This window comes from Mus caroli, chromosome 11 (genome assembly GCF_900094665.2).
Source record: "Mus caroli chromosome 11, CAROLI_EIJ_v1.1, whole genome shotgun sequence".
NCBI classification, from domain to species: Eukaryota; Metazoa; Chordata; class Mammalia; order Rodentia; family Muridae; genus Mus; species Mus caroli.
The window spans coordinates 62621760-62639396 of NC_034580.1; the positions used below are offsets into that span (position 1 = coordinate 62621760).

At 44.8% G+C, this 17637-nt stretch overlaps 1 protein-coding gene across 2 annotated transcripts in view; it reads right to left on the minus strand.

The window, feature by feature from the left end:
• Usp43 (ubiquitin specific peptidase 43) overlaps window positions 1-17637 on the minus strand; it is a 61572-nt gene that overhangs the window by 41708 nt on the left and 2227 nt on the right. For both annotated transcript variants that reach the window (XM_021177354.2, XM_021177353.2), the window contains exons 2-3: window positions 11482-11613; window positions 2051-2154 (exon numbers count right to left, since the gene is read on the minus strand). In XM_021177354.2, the coding sequence (XP_021033013.1) occupies window positions 2051-2154; window positions 11482-11613 (236 nt within the window). The remainder of the gene's footprint in view (window positions 1-2050; window positions 2155-11481; window positions 11614-17637) is intronic.

Genomic DNA, 17637 nt, shown 5'->3' on the forward strand with positions numbered 1-17637 from the left:
AAACACAGCAGAGCAGAGGAAAAAGGAACAGTCGCCAAGACCAGAGAGCAGTTCTGTTGGAAATGGCTCACGGCAACACCCACAAGGACAGACATTGGAACCCATTTGAAGAAACAAGAAAGCCTGGTTCAGGGCAACCAAATGGATCACAGACAATCGCAAATAAACATGGGATATGAAAGCCACAGAGGGGAGTTAGCCAATGCAGGGCTCACACTTCACAGAATCTGCTGAAGGCGGAGCTTCTCCTGCACTTACTGTGAGTCCCTGCAAGAAGCCCCAGTGCTTTTGTAAACTCACCATTGAGAAGGTGGATTCCGGGACTCACTGGCCAGTGGCCTAGCCTAACTAGCAAGTCCCAGACCAATGACAGATACTATCTAAAAATCAAACAAAACGAACCAAACCAATGAAAACCAAGGAACACCACCAAAGTTGACTTCTGCACACACATGTAGCCATGTACAAGTACCCACAAACACACACAGATTATTAATAAAATATACTTAAGCACATGTTAAGTATACATATATTTATATTATATAAATAAATTTAATATTTATTATTAATGTCACTCAGTGGTAGGACTAGCATGTATGAAATTCTGGGTAAAGTCCCCAACTTCTCAAAAAGCATTAGTAGTAAATTATATAAATATAATGTATACCATTTATATTATTCAACATATTTTATTACCAATATATAATTACATATTACCTTATACATGAAAACACATATATTTCATGTGGAACATAAGCACAAATATTTTCACAAACAATATAAAACATAAAATGTGTTATCAAATCCTATGTAAATATTACGCATTGACTCTAAAACTCTCTCAGGGAAGTTGAGAGTAGAATGGCAGTTACCGCCGGGCGGTGGTGGCACACGCCTTTAATCCCAGCACTTGGGAGGCAGAGACAGGCGGATTTCTGAGTTTGAGGCCAGCCTGGTCTACAGAGTGAGTTCCAGGACAGCCAGGGCTACACAGAGAAACCCTGTCTCAAAAACAACAACAACAACAACAAAAAAAAGAATGGCAGTTACCAGAGGCCAGGGAGAAGGGATGGCAGATAGGGAGATGCTGACCAATGGGCACTAACCCACAGGCAGCAACACAGCCACACAGGTAGAGTGATTAGAGATAACTGAATGGTCTGCATTAAATAAAAAGCTACAAGAGAGGATTTTGTAAGATTTTCCTATGCACTAATGATGAACATTTGAGGATACATATATATTGAACATGACACTGTGCATTATAAACACATGTAAAGTCAGCATACCATTCACATATTCAATTTTGGTTTTGCTCCAGCCTTTAAAAAGTGGAATCTAAACCCGATGTTAGAAACATACATATGTGGACATCTCACGTAAAAGAGGCTTTCTGCATCCAACAGCTTCTCTTAAATCTTGACCTCTGTGCTTGTTCCCAGCTTGGAAGTAACAGTCATCTTTGTGGAGTATGTTCCTATCCATCGGACCCTATTCAGCTACCAAAACTCATGAAAAGACACATACAGCCAGTCTAGGGCTAAGGTCTCCTCTTTGACATCTTGTTGATGCAGGTATTTTCACTAAACCCCATGATTCTTATAAACATTCATACTCTCTTACAGAAATACCCACAGTGCATACTTCTTAAAATCAAAGGCCACGTGATGATTTTATATCCACCACGTTGAGCTGAGCTCGCAGTGACTAACTCAGCTGAGCCCTCTGGCCATGCCAAGCAGACAGGAAGAGTCTCCCCAGCTTCACTGTGTCTGCAGGATGGTTTATCCTGGCCGCCACATCTCTGTTCTACAGGACCATCCTCCAGTCACTCCTTTAAAGGAGGGCAGAAGGCCATTCCAGGAAGCCAAGAAGAAAACCTCAAGACTGGAGACAACAGTAGAGTGATTAGCTGGGGCTGGGACAGGAAAGGGAAGGAACTGTAGTGCTTTGTTGTTTTGTTGTGCAGGGTCGAGCAAGGGCAATGAGATACAGGTGGCCTTCCCACCCAACTTCTGGGGACCACACTCTAACCCCACCGCCGTCTTACCTGTACTGTGCTTGAAAGTGGCTCTGCACAAAGCTGGGCCCTAAGGAGTTAGGAGCTACAGATGGCCGGAGGTCCTCTGAGATCTTACTCACTTCTGGGGGCAGCTGCAAAGGTACAAGGAAGAGATCTGATGACATCCTGTCCACATTAGGTCACAGGGCTGCTTCCAGGCCACAGAGCCCACCACCTCGCCCTAATGCCCATATCATCCCTTCCTGTGCCCTGTGGAGCCAAAAAGGAAGTCTTCTTGGCTGATTTACCATTACTCAGTGCTCTTTCAATCCTCTTGTTTGCCCAAACCCCTGAGAAAGAGTGTACACATGTGTGGAACACAGAACTCAAGGGTGACCATAGAGAGAACTCATACACACACTCCCCACCCAACTCCACCCTGGGGTTGATGGCACTGCTCTTCACCTATGTCCTGCTGGGGCCTCAGATACATCTACAACAGGCATCAATTGTCTACAGGAGGGTGTTGATAGGTGCCAGAGCCTCCAGACATTCCAGGCAGGAATCCTCTCCTAGCCTCTTCTAGATTCAGCTGGCTGCTGCTGGAATTTCTTGTCTTGTGGCCACACCATATTGTCCTTGGTTCAGCATCTTCAATAATGCTCTCTGCTCTGTGTTTACACTGTTTTGTCCTCTGTGGTCTCTAAACTCCCTCTGCCCCTTGTAACAACACTCAATATTGTGCTAAAAGACCAACTGGAGAATCCAAGTTAATTACCCTAATTCAACTTTCTTAATCACATCTATAAACAGCAGTTCCCAATCCCTGCATCCTAAATATATCTTTCTAGGTCATCGTTCACCCTTCTTCCCTCAAGGCTCTGGCCTACTCCAGTGTCCCTGGACACCGTGGTCCCTGAAGGGCTGCTGTTCCCAGTGTGAGTTGCTCCAGCTTCCCAGGTTTCCTGGTTATCCCTACTTTCTGCCCACTCCATACCACACAGGGGACATAATTACTTATGAAGTCCCCGCTACACACACACACACACACACACACACACACTGAAGGGTGTCCAGGGTGCCATTCCATGCACAGCAACTCATAATACAAAGCTGTTTAGTAAATATTTGATCATCTATATAAGGCCAGACATACAATGTTCCTGACAGCATTGTATCTCAATTTCTCAATGTGTTTTATCACAAAACTATAATGTAACACTGTGCATGTGTCTGTGTGCTTTTTGAGTATATATCTCCCAGACCACGCTTGGGGGCCTTGAACACGTTATCTTTGTTTCTGTGTTACCGTGAGCAGTCTTTGTTCTCTTAAACTGTTTCCGCTGGGTATTTTCTAACAGGGATGACACAAGTGGCTAGTATATTCAACTTTTCTAATCCAGTTAAATAGTTTACTTGCTCTGTGGCTTTTACCTTAGTTGGTTTTCTGTTGCCGTAATTAAAATACCACAAACTGAGTAATTTATTCTTTCTTGATTTTTATTATTGTTGTTTGGGTTTTTTTTTTTTTCTTGTTTGTTTATTTGTTGAGGAAGGGTCTCAGGTAGTAGGACAAGAAGGTTGAGGCAGGCAGAGCTTTGTGTAACTCCAGTTGGCCTCAAACTCACTCTTGACCCAAGCCCAACTTTAAGACTTCTGGTTTCCAGGCCTATACCTCTCAAAAGCTGGGATTCCAGGCCTGCACCACTATGCTGGAGGAAACTGAGAATTTACAATGACTCGAGAAAAGCTGATTCAGCTCATAGTTCTTTGGGCTAGAAAGATGGCACTAGCATCTTCTCGGCAGTTGGCAAGGGCCTCTGAGCTCACAACAGAGAGAAGACCAACCCTTCCTCATCTTATGAAGCTACAATCTCACACTGGACACACCCTTCTTTCGTGATTTCAACTGTCAATTCCCTTCCAAAGCACCACCCTATTTCCAATGCAGTAACAGAGTCGAGGCCGGAGTTGTGTGATAAAAGTTGCTTTCCTAGCAATGTGTGAGGCCTCAGGATCCATTTCCAGCACTGCCAAATACCATTAACACACAGGCATGGGGACTACATTTCCAGTGTATGACCAATTCCCTAATTCTAATATGGGAGTCATGACAGCATCCAACTGATACTTGTTTTAAGGAGTTAAAGAGTCATTTATAGATATAGTGTCTTAGTCAGGGTTACTACTGCTGTGGTGAAATACCATGACCAAAAGCAACTTGGAGAGGAAATGTTTTATTTGTATTACATATCCAAAGTCACGATCCATTGAGGGAAGCTAAAAGCAGAAACTCAAACTAGGTGGAAATCTGGAGGCAGGAGCTGATGCGCAGGCCACAGAGGAGTGTTGCTTACTGGCTTGTTCCTCGTGCTTGTACAGCTTGCTTTCTTATAGCACCTAGGACCACTATCCTAGGTGTGGTACCAATCATCATGGGCTGGGCCCTCTCCCATCAATCATTCATTAAGAAAATATCCTATAGGCTTGCCCAAAGTCTGATCTTATAGAGGCAACTTCTCAGTTGAGGTTCTCTCCTCTCAGATGAGTCTAATTTGTATCAAGATGATATAAAAGTAGCCATCACAGATAGATAGATAGATAGATAGATAGATAGATAGATAGATAGATAGATAGAAAGATAGAAAGATAGATAGATAGATAGACAGATAGACAGACTGACTTAGCCTGGCACATACTGAATACTTGTACAGGTTGTAGGTATAATATATTGGAGATGTCTAATAGTGTGCGTTTGGGGTTTGTTTGTTTTTTTTTAACCAGAGTGGTAGTTCGATGCTTACAGAGATTCTTTAACTCAACATCCATTCCCAGGTAAAGGACATCATTAAGTGTCCAAGTAACAAGCAGGTGACCTGCGTGGAAGCCATGAAAGTAAAAAGAGATGGGAGGGGGTCTCAAGACACCTGTGTAAGGGCTCTTAGTTCAGCAGAACCAGGAAGAGGAAAGAAAAGAATAAACACAGTTGACTCCAGCAAAAGAGATGGGGCTGGGAAGGACAGACCAAGTTCAAGGGTGGCTCAACAGCCAGACACAGCAGCAGAGTGGCAAGTGTTTGCAAAATTCTGGAGATGTGAACTTGCATTAGGTGTCGACACTGGGTTGTTCTGCCCAGGATTTACACTGCTTGAGACCTTGGGTCTAGTCCCTGGACTGCTATCTTCTGAGTGGAGCACAGCTGTGATTACCCACGTGAGACCTTCCACAACCCCAGCTTGCTGATGCTCCCTCATAGACAGTACCTAGGAAGGGTCATTTTACCCTCACCTGAGACCCTAGCCACTCTCCTTGTGCCTGTCAGCTGTCAGCAATCCCAGCCCAGCTCAAGTAGTCTCAGGGGGTTCTAGAGTACAGAGAAGCTGGAAGGTACTGACGAGTAGGAGACTCCATGTGGGTAGCTTTAGGAGGTCACCACCCATACCCACCCACCCTGGGATGGGACCTTTTAGTGATATAGCTGTTCTGAGGTCATGTATAAACCTCTAAGGAGCCCCTCACCCATGTTCCTGTGAGTAAGCCCAATCAATTCACTGGTTCATCAAGCAAGATTTGGATGGAGTGGCCACTTTGGTCTGTCATTGGAGCCAGTTCATCTATCGGGGTCAAGAGACATTTGTTTATGTCTCCCCAGGAAAAGCTTAACTCCCTACCAAGAGACACAGGGCCATGAGCCAAACTGCACCAAGATGTACTGCCAGGATACAAGCCATGGGCAGTGACCAAGCTTGAAAAACACTGATTGTAGCCATCATGATTAGGCAAGAAAGCTCGCAGCTCTTGCCACCCAGAGCTCTTCTGCCCAGAGCTGTCTAATTCTAGACAAGTGTTCCATTTAATCCTATGTGCTTCTCCCCGGCTGGCCATCTACATTCCCTCCTAGGGCACTTCCAGTTGCAAGCAGGAACTTCCATGGCAGAGAGGGTTTCTATATAAAGATGGCAAGCTAAGACTGAGACTAGGCATGACAGTGGAAGGGGTCACCAAGGGGTGGAATGTGGAAAGAAAATCCTAAGCAAAACAGGGAGAGAGGCAGTAGGAAGTCATTCACAAAACAAGCACTAAGAGGTCAGAGGAACATGAGTCCAGTCTGCTAGGCAAGCGAACCTTCCACAGCATCCCCTCAGCATGGAACTACAGTGAAAATCAGGAGGTGAGATACACACCAGAAACAGAGGCTCACATCTATAATCCCAGCACTTGGGAGGCTGAGCCTGGAAGATCACTGGTTGAAAGACACCTTGGGCTATAGTTTGAGGCTACAGTGTGAGTTTGAGGCCAGGAGAAGTTACTGAAGGAAACCCTGTCTCAGAAAGGAAAGAGGGAGGATAGGAGAGAGGACGGACTCTTACCTGGCACATAGTAGGTACTTAAGACACACTGGCTGCTGTTTCTCTCCCTAGACTCATACCCACCTTTATTCTGCAAAAGTAGCAATTTCTAGAAAACTATCAAAAAAGACTGTTTACGTGTTGGCGTTCACAGGGCAGTGAAAATACAGCCCTTGCAGGATGGACGTATTTGAGAATCGTTAAAGTAATGGAAAAAGAGAGCAGCCCTTACGTTTTTCTATTCCAGTTACAAATGAATCTCGCTGTGTGGTTTTCCTATGTCCTCAGTAGAGAAATAACTTCAAAGGGAAAGAAATCACTCCAGGTACACAGAGGGCAGGAGCTTTCTTTGTTGAAAGGGAAAATGAAGTTTTCCTGCTAAATAACCACAAGGCTCTATCTGCTGCCTCCAAGACACACACACACACACACACAGAGCTCAGCCTCAGGGCAGCCCTCCTTCAAGAAGCCACTTCAGGACAACAGAGAAAGAGACACTGCTAGGGTTGCTGGGTCAGAGTGAGGCTGAGTAGACCTGGCCTAGGGGATGCTCTGCTCCTCCCACACCTGTTCCATGGAGGGACAGAAAGCAGAGGTATGGCGAGGAAAGGGAGTGAGGGGAAGAGGAGTCTGGATCAGGCTGAGTGGCCCAGGGAGGGATGACTTTAGTTCCTGCTTGGTAGGAAGCCACTAGAGCAAGGCAAGCAGGAGATGACATCACCTTGTTTCCTTTTTGAAGAGACCTGGCTTCAGAGTGGAGAATGCCACAGAGGACAATACTGGAAACTGGGGGCCGGGGGTGTCACTCAAGAGATAAACACCTGCCCAGCAAGCACAAGTACCTGGAGTCCATGCCCAGCCTGAAAGAGAGAGAAGGGAGGGGGACAGGAGAGAGGGAGGGAGGGAGGGAGAGAGGGAGGAAGGAAGGAAGGAAGGAAGGAAGGACGGACGTTGAAAGACTAACTTTCAATCAAGCTACTTTCCCTGTATCTTGCAGTTACGAAGAATGATTGGCAGGCCCTCATGACTTAAACAAACTCAAATGTCTCAAAGACCAGTTTGAAGGAGACACATATTCATAGGGAACAAAGATTTTAGAGCGAAGCTTCTCAACTAGAGGGTGATTTGGGTCAGCAGACATTTGCCAATGTTTGCATACAGGTTTAGTGCAAGTCAGGGCTGTCCCTGGCACCTAGCAAGAAAGAAAGTGAGAGTGCTCTGACACACAAGTCAGCCTGGCACAGAAAAAAAAAAAAAAAAGATCCAGGCCCAGATACCAAATGTGCTCAAGTTCCGGAACCCTGGTATAGAGAACGGCGTTTCCTTATTTGGGTATGGCTCTCCTATTTACTAGCTGTGTAACTTGGACACACAGAGCTTACCCTTTCTGTGACCTTACGCCAAATGATTTTCCTGCTACCAAAGAAATAAGAGAGGAAAACTGAAAAGCAGTTTCAAAGGCTGCTGCTGAAATCTGGGTCTGGAATATTCCTCAAAGGCCCATGTGTTATGGCGTGGTCCAAGCTTTCACGATTAAGAGCTGGTAGAACCTTTAAGATGAGGTGGGGCCTAGTGGGAAGTCTTAGGTCACTGTGGGCATGCCCTTGAAGGGAACTGTAGGAATTCATTCCCTTCACAGCCACCATGGGATAAAGAGCTTGTCCCTCCATGTGCTCCCACCATGAGGTACTCCCTCTGCCACAGCCCTAATAGCTACACTTGACCACAGACTAAAACCTGTGAAAGCCATACTACCCCTTTCCACTTGGTAAGCTGGTTACAGTAACAGAAAACTGACTAGCACAGTTAGTTATCAATCCCACCTACTTCCCAGGTAGGAAGAACTCCTGGTATAGGAAAACAGGATGAGTCCTTGTTTATACAGCAGTAGAAGGTAGAAGAGACACCTGCCCATATTTCTCCTCTAGTAGGAAACCGAGAAGACACAAGAAGCTTCCAAGAAAGGAAGTTTGGCACACTGGATTTGAGATCCACGGACCCAGACTCAATCCTACTTACACTGCATAGAAGATGATGATGATGGGTAGGATGGTGCACACCCATAATCCCAGCACTTGAAAGGTAGAAACAAGAGGGTCAAGGGTTCAAGGTCATCCTCAAGTAGACAGTGAATTCAAGTTCAGTCTAAGCTACAAAAGAGTCTATCGAAAGAGTGAATGACCCTGGGAAACCCCTAACCTATATTTCTACTTCCACTAACTACAGAATGAATAATTTATCACTATAAATATTAAAATAAAACAACATTTTGATAGGTTTACTTACTGTCAACTATACAAGGTAATAATAAGTCATGAAAATTGTCAAAGTAGATATACAATACAGAACACTCAGTAAATGGTACGTATCATCTCTGTGTGTGTGTGTGTGAACATACACACATTTCACATTTTAAAATGTGTTCTTTGAATTTACAGAAGGCACAGAAGTAAACAACATGTGTCTACCCAATGATGTATTCTCTGGGCCAGCAATTAATTGACTCTGTAAAAGCCTTCCTTAGCCCGAGTTCTCCCCACAGGCATGTGACTCTTGGATGTCTCATCAGGCTGCTGTAGTCTTCTGACCACATGCCTAGGAATGAGCACACACCATCAGGGTTTGCTTTGCTGTGCCAGCCTCTGGAGACTCTATGAGCAATGCAGAGGCCCTCTTGCTACCCTGTGGGCAGAGCCAGAAAGAGAATGAAGAGATGGAGTCAAAGATATGGTGACATCACCTGGGATCTTGGATTCAGTCCCACCCAAAGCTGCTTCAACCAGATTTGCAGGTTATAAAACAACAACAAATGCCGTTTCCTTAAGCCAGAGGAAGTTAACTTTCTATCACAGAAAAATAAAAGGATATGAATTAAGATTCGTAGAAAAATAACTACAAGTGAAAGTAAAATCACCCATTGCCTCCCAACCCAGAGGAAGCATCACCATGTTGGTTTGTGGTACCCTGGGATTTTTTTTTTAAGACGGGGTCTCATTGGGTAGCCCTGATCAGTCTAAAACTCAGACCAGACTGGCCTTCAACTCACAGAGATCCACCTGGCTCTAGGATTAAAGATGTGCCTCACCATACCTGGCTTCCACCTGGAGCTTTGTTGGGGTGATCACTGCTTTTGTTTGGTGGTGTAGTCCAGTCATTTGGAGTGATTGTTTTTAAAACAAGAAAACAGGCTTTCAAGCTAGTCTCTTAAACTAGAATCCTGAAATCCTGACAAAATTCCTCCCCTTTATTTAAGATTAACTTTAGTTATGCCCCTGTCTCTCTGTCTCTGTCTCTGTCTCTGTCTCTGTCTCTGTCTCTCTCTCTCTCTCTCTCTCGTGTGTGTGTGTGTGTGTGTGTGTGTGTGTGTTATGCACATATGTGCAGGTGGCCAGAGGCCAGAAGGAGGAGACAAATCCCTTGGAGCTGGATTTACAGGCATTTAGGAGTTGTCTGTGTAGGTACAGGGAACCAAAGTCTTGTCTTATCCGCTGGTAGAGCAGTCTTGACTCTTAACCACTGACACAAGTCTCAGGCCCCATGACTGGCCCCTCCTTAACTGTTTATGTTGGGATTACAGACATGCACCATCCAGTCTGGCTTCCCAAAGGGTTTGTTGTGTTGTTGTTGTCGTTGTTGTTGTTGTTGTTACTGGACTCATGAGAGGGATGGGAATCAGGTGTCCAGATAGAAAACAAAACAGAAGGGCTGAGAATTTAGCTCCAAGGTAGACCAGTTGCCTATCAGACCTGGGGGTGTGGTTCAAGTCTCAGTACTATGAGGGAAAGGAGAGAAACAAGAAGCTGATGATGCAGACATGAAAGCTAGTCCTGAATGCCTGTGAGATCCACCAAAAATGTGTTTCTCACAGGCTAATTACCAAGGTGGGAGAGGTACACACTAAGAACTGGGTAACTATAACTTGACTCACTTTTCAGTGAGCAACAAAAAGATTATAGCAAAGCTGGGCCATTATTGGACTTTATTTAGGAAAGCTATAACGAATATAGCTGTTGTGCCAATCAAACCAGGACTTTTACAAAGTATTGTAGTGTGGCTGGGTGTGGTGACAGACAACTGTCATTCCAGCTCTTAGGGAAACTGAGATGGGCGGAGGGGATGGGGTGTGGGTAGGGGGGCAGGCTTGACTCTATGACCAAGGTGTAATCTCCAACCCTGCAGAGACTGGGTGATCTAGAAGGGTTGGCACAAGTTCCCACCTGCACTACAGAGCAAGACTCCGTCTAAACAAAACAAAAACAAAGCCAACATCAACAGAAGCAAACCCACAGTATTACAATGCTTCCTTTGTCCTGAAGGTCTGAAGGGTGGGGGGCGGTTCGCATCAAAATCAGAAATTACCCACCCGTGTCTTAAGAAAAACAAAAAAACAAAAAAACAAAAAAAAAAAAGAAAAACAAAAACCGTTGCTCTGTGAGATACACTAACCAAGAAAGCAAGAGTAAAGTTGGTTGAATTTGGAGACTGTCTAAAAATAACAAAGAATGACTACTGTGGCTCCCCAGACATATGTATGGAAAAGGGTGGAGAAAATTTTAAGGAAACTGTTTTTGGGGAAGGGGGGAGGGGTATGGTTCAATGTGAAAAGTGCCAGCCATGTAAGCATAAGAATGTGAATTCAAGTTCCCAAGCAGGAGCCAGGCTTGGCTGTGTGCACCTGCAGTCTCCACACAAGGGTAGGAGAGACCAGAGCATCCCTAGGCCTTGTTGCCCAGTCGGTTTAGCCAAATCAGCAAGCTCCCAGAATATCAAAAGAGCCTGTGGAAAAAAAAAACAAAAACAAAACAAAAAACCTGATCTAGGAAAACACCTGGCATTGATCTCTGACATGCACATTCGCACCTGCACACATACATACAAACAAAAAGAACTGACTTTAAAATTATGAGCCATAATGGAATCCTATTCACAGTTCTCACTGGGGTCAGGGAAGACAAGAAATACTGCAATAGGATGGAATGACTGTCAAAAAGCAGCCAGAGCTAAAAGAAGAGAGCAAGCCCAGCAGGTGTACACAGTGGCTGGAACACACAGGAGCCTAAGGCGTTGAGGAAACACCGAATGGAAAAGGAATATCACACTCAGACACACTCAGATTGGTGAGTGACTAACCTGCTCAGATACCAGCCCGTGAGCTGAGCCCTCCAAGTCCTCGTGGACACGATCCAGAAGCCAGAGCAGGAATTCCAGGGCATCGTGCTGGGAATTGCCTTGGAACTGGGAGCCATACTTAGAAACAGCATTCTGAAAGGATACAAAGACAAAAGTCACCTTGGGCCTTGACACAAACAAATGAAGATCTGTACGCATCATGCTCCCAAGTGCTCATCAGTCAGCCTTGACCTGAGATGAGAGCATGGGTAGGAATAGGTTTCCTTGCCCCAAGCTAGGAGTACATGGGTTCTCTGAATACAAGGTGCTCCAGACCCTGGAAATTCATCAGACTGTGTCTGCAGGACAGTGTGTCTGTATGTGTGTGTATGTATCTGTGTGTGTCTATGTGTGACTATGTCCATCCACGAGTCCGTGTCCGTGTCCATGTGTGTGTGTGTGTGTCTGCGTGTGTATGTCTGTGTCTGTCTGTGCTGGAGAGCTAAACTCAGGTCTTCATCCTCACAAGGCAAGCCCTTGACTAAGCAAACTCTCAGCCCCTTTGCTAAGCACCTCCCTAGTGTCCACCACCTGTGCTCCCTGAGGCTCATGCCCTTTGATCCCTGGGACCCCATGCACCACTGACCTTCGCTCCATCACTCTCCTCCCACCCTCTCCCTCAATGGTGTAGGAAGGCAAACACCCTTCCTACACCACTCTCCTCGGCTGACTGCATTGATCCTCAAGGCTTCCACTCTGTGGTAACAACAACACTGAGAGCAAGACTGACTTCCTAAAGTACAATGTGTGCAGCTCCTTCATCAGAATGCTGGCTGTGGTCTTCATTCTGATTACACTCTTTGGGGTCTTCCCCTAAGTGTCCATGTAGCCGGCCCCTCAATTCCAAATCTCTGAGACCCCACCCTTTGTCTTAGCATTGATGTCATCTTTCAGAAGCTCACCCCAGGAACAGCCTAGGATTGAATTTTACCCTCCCCCCACCCCACCCCCGCCCCCAAGCCTCGGATTCTCCCCTTCCTCAAAGTATCAACCTAGCAACTTCTTCTCACCTAGATTACACCAGCTGATATCTAAGTAGCTACCACGCCCCTTTCTCCCTGGCCCTCTGGGTCCATGATAGATCTTCCTGATGATAAATCAGACTGATCTTCCAGCAGCCCAGCAATCCCTTCCTTCTCCCACTATTCAGCACAAAATAATGTTCAAATTCCTCCATTGTTCACGTCCCAAACTCACATGTTCTCTACTCCCTGTCTCTGTCTGCCTGTCAGTCTCTGTCTCTCTGTCTTGTCTCTCTCCTCTGCCTCCTCCTTCATCACCCCCACCAAGACCTCCTTTAGCCCTGTAGCTCAAACCTCCCGCTCACTATGTAGTCAAGGATGACCTTGAACTTCTGACCCTCCTGTCCCTACCTCCCTAGCACCAGGATTACGCCATCTCATCTACTTCCTCCCTGTTTCAAAGCTCCAGGTAAAAAAAAAAAAATCCACTCTGGTCCCCCCCCCCCCAAATACTTTCTGGCTTCTACCAGCCCTTTAGTGTAACCTCGTATACGAGTTCTGTCCCCTTCAGTTCATTGTGAATTCTCTTGCTCTTAGCCTGGTTACCTCACAAAGTCTCACAAAGAATTTGACAACTCCAAGAAGACAGATAAGATGGGATCTTTAACAAAACTGTGTAGGGCTGGGGACCTGGCTCAACAGTAATGTACTTGCTGCCAAGCGCAGCAACCTGAGCAAGAATTCAATGCCCAGAGCCCATGGTGGAAGAAGAGAATCTGCAAATGGTCCTTTAATCCCATACAAGTGCTGTGGAAGGTTGGTACCCACATACATGGGTATGCATATCCCCCCATGCATGGGTGTACATACCCACACACACACAATTAATGACAAATAAAAATCAATTTAAAAAAAACAAAGTCTCTCTGCATATATATAGCAATTTCACTTTGGAGAACACAACTCAAGGAGAGATACAAGCAAGGATTTTTCTACGGACCCAAATTATCAGCAAGAAAGTTGGGTGTGGTTCATCACACCTGTACTCAGTACCCTGAAGGTTGAAGCAAGATGATCTTAAGTTTCAGGCTAGCCTAGGCTATATAGAAAGACTGTTTTCTTTAAAAAAAACAAAAACAAAAACAAAAACAAAAACAAGGGTTAAGGGTTAGCTCAATGTGGAGAATTTGCCTAGCCTATGTAAGCCCAAGGTTGGATCCCAGCACCATGAGGCTGTACTGGAGCTAAAATTCTCAAAGATGAGCAGGGACATCTGGGACAGCTATCCACAGCACAACATAGCTAGGTTTCTGCGTGAATGTGTGGATGCATTTGTGCATGTGCAAGTGAGTATGTGTGTGCGTGCATGCATGTCTGCATGAGAGAGAGAGAGAGAGAGAGAGAGAGAGAGAGAATGTGTTAGGGTATGTGTATAACATGTGTAAGAGAGAAGGGTGTGTGTGAGTTTATGTATGTGTAAGTAGGTTTGTGAGAGAGTACTGTGGGGGGTATGAGAGAGAGAATGTGAGTGTGTGTGTATATGTGAGTATGTATGAGAATATGGTGTATGTGTATGTGAAAGTATGTATTATATGTGAATGTGTGTGTGAGTGTGAATTGTGTATATATGTGTATGTATGTATGTATATGTGAATGTGTGTGTGTGAGTGAGTGAGTGTATGTCTTCTACCCAAACACTGGTGATTTTTCAACATATTTCTTCTAGTTATTTAATAGTTCAAGCCATATTTTTTTTCTACCCAATAGTTTTTACCACTTCTCCTACCATTTTATCCACACCTATCAAAACAGAAGTGAAGAAACTGGAGATATAGCTCAGCAGTAAAGCTCTTCCCTAGTGTGCGAGAGAGAGGCCCTGACTTCAATCCCTAGGACCAACAAAAAGAGAAAAAAGGAGTGAATCTTTGTTTCAAGAGACACCTCTATAGGAACATCAGAAGTTCAAGGTCATTGTCCACTTAGTGAGCTGGAGACCAGCCTGGGATATTTGAGACCTCTCTCCAACAAATCAATAAAAAAAACTTTAAAAATTAAAAAGTTAAAATAAATAAAAGGAAGTGCCTGTCTTTGTCTATCTAAATTTGATTCTAAGCACATAAGCTAAGAGAAATTCCAGATGGCTGAAACCCTTATTATAACCATACAGAAGCTAGAAGACCATAAAATAGAATGCATATCAAAAAGTATGATGTATCTGGACATGGTGGTGCAGGCCTGCAACCCCAGCAAGAAGGAGACGGAGACAGGAAGACCCTGAGTGCAGACCAGCCAGGGCTGCACAGAAAGACTCAGTAAAAAACAAAACAAAACAAAACCACTTGAGTTTTGCAAAAAGACATGACATGAACAAATCTAAGGCTTCTAGCATTGAGATAGGAAAAAAGAAACAATTTGTATAAAGTATTTGTAGAGACTTGGACAGCGCAGGCAAACAAACAGAACCTTGAGGACAAAGCACAGCGGAAACACAAACAATGGAGGGGACAGTTCCAAGAATAGACTAGACAAGAAACATCGGAACCACTCCCACCTCACTCCTAATGGAAAAGGTATTTCCAACAAATCAGTAAATCAGAGGTGGCCTTTACAAAGCCTGGCCCCCACAACAATAATGAGGTCTTAGAGCAGCTGTGCTCAACCTTCCTGATGCTACCACTCTTTAACACAGTTCTTCATGTTGTAGTGACACCAAACCTAAAAAGTATTTTTGTTGCTACTTAACAGCTGTCATTTGGACACTTTTTACCAATCTTACTATAATCATCTGATTTTCCCATGGTCTTAGGTGATCCCAGTGAAAGGGTCCTTTGCTAACATCCCCCCCAATGGGTCTCGACCCACAGACTGAGAACCTCGGTCCTAGAGACTTGGGCTGCAAAAAGAATTGATTGTGAGTGTTCTCATCTCTAAAAAGGGTCAAGTGTACGATATTGGTAGCTATGTCATTATTTGGAATTAACCATCTTACCCTGTATACATACCCCAAAGCATCATATAAGACACTCTGACACAGAGAATTTTCCTGTCAATTGTAAACTTCATAAAGCTGGGGCAAGTGGATTAGTGAGACAATACCCAATCTCCTCTGGGAGATTTCTTAAATGGATATCTGAAACCTGGCAATATCCTTTGGAAAGAATCTGTCAATGTAGATTGTAAATAAATAAATAAATAATAATAATAATAATAATTATGGGGTGCGGTAGTGCCTCCCCCACTCGGAAGGCAGGGGGCAGGCAGATCTCTGTGAGCTGGAGACCAGCCTGGTCTACAGAGCTAGCTCCAGAATAGCCAGGACTACACAGAGAAACCTGTCTCAAACCAAAACAAAATAATAATAATAATGATAACAACAGCAGCAACAATAACAACAACAACAACAACAACACGCAATGAAGTTGATTTAGAAGGAAAAGAAGGTGCTAGGTCAACTGACACACACATTTACTCTCAGCACTCAGGAGGCAGAGGCAGACCAGTTCTTTGAGTTCAAGGCCAGCCAAGGCTACATAGTGAGACCCTGTCTCAAAAACTAAAGAAAAAGGAAAGGAAGGGTAAGTATTTAAGGTGGGGAGATGTTTGTCTGTACATACACCTGATAAACCTCACTAAATCCAACCCTTGAGATAGATGCACTTCATCATATAACTCCCACCCCAAAAAAGGCTTGTTTTAAAAAGTAAAACTAGAAAGTTTTTAAAACATTCCTTTTATTTTGCAAGCGTGGTTCCACTCATGGAATTGGATATCTGGAAATCATCAGAGCCGAGAACAATGATTTAAATGCAGGGAAATTGGGGCTGGAGAGGGCTCACGTGGTTAAGAGCAGTGACTCTTTCAAAGGGTTCAGGTTTGATTTCCAGCACCCACAGGGTGGCTCACAACCGTCCCCACCTCCATTCTCAGGGACTCACAGGTGGATCTCTGTGAGTTCAAAGCCAACCTGGTCTACAGAGCTCCAGGACAGCCAGGGCTACACAGAGAAACCTTGTCTTGAACCCCACCCCACCAAAAATAAAAGTGCATTTAACCCATTTTCTTGAATTGGGTTGTGAAAGATGAAGTGTCAACTAAGGACATGGGAGACGGGAGATGGACCAAATGAAAATTGGTCCTACTATGTGTGGAAAACTGGTGCGTCTGGGCTCTAAAAGGGAGAACATTGTAAACCCATTGCAAAACCAACTCATTTGTGGAGGTGGGGTCAAGCCCCACCCTGCTGGACCCTTCCTGGGCCCGAAGCAATCATCTTACCAAGGTCAAATCTCTCCTTCTCCACTCTCCTCCCCAGCTCCATGAGCTTTCACCAATGAATTTGGCAAAAGGATTCTTGGCCTGAGATCCAACCTCTGCTCTATCCTTCCCCTTGGCTGTCGTTTCTCCTTTCCAGGCCTGGAGCTGCCATGTCCCATGTCCCATGTCCTTAGTTGACACTTCATCTTTTACAACCCAACTCAAGGTACAGGAACCTCAAAAGGGTTCCTCCAAACAAGTCATATCCTCTTGCCACAACTGTCACAGCTCCTTGTGTGGTCCCTTCCCATCTTGACACCAGTTCTGAGGGCCTGCATGACCACTGTGCTGCCATGTCCATCTCTCCTCTAGACAGTGAATCCCTGGGAAGCAGTCCTGGAATCTGGATCCAGAGTTGTCACTCAGTCCCAAGATCTGGCTTTTACCCATCACTCATCACACAGTCCGTGTTCCCAACAGAATGTCTCCATAATCGATAAACGTGCACTGACTGGGTGTGGGTTTCAATATCCATAAAGGAAAGCGGTTGCCCACCTAGTTTGCCATCCTTAATATTTAAAATCCAGGATTCTAAAGTCCATTCCATTCTCGAAGTTTAGCCACAAAACAGTCCCAGGAAAACCCCAGATTACATCTACCCTCATTAACAACTTGGTTATCTTTCAATTCCCCACGGCACTTGGGAGCTCCTGGGCCCGGGGGATTCAGACAGCAAGAGAGGAAATCCTGGTGAGTCACTGGCAGTGACTACAAATTTCAGTCTCTTCCAAGCTACTTGCCAATCTCGCTGCTGTAGTAACTGTATGAGAATGTATCTGGTAAAAGAAAGCTTACCCAAAGATCGCTTCCCTTCCTCCTCTAGGTCTCTCTCCGGGAAGGA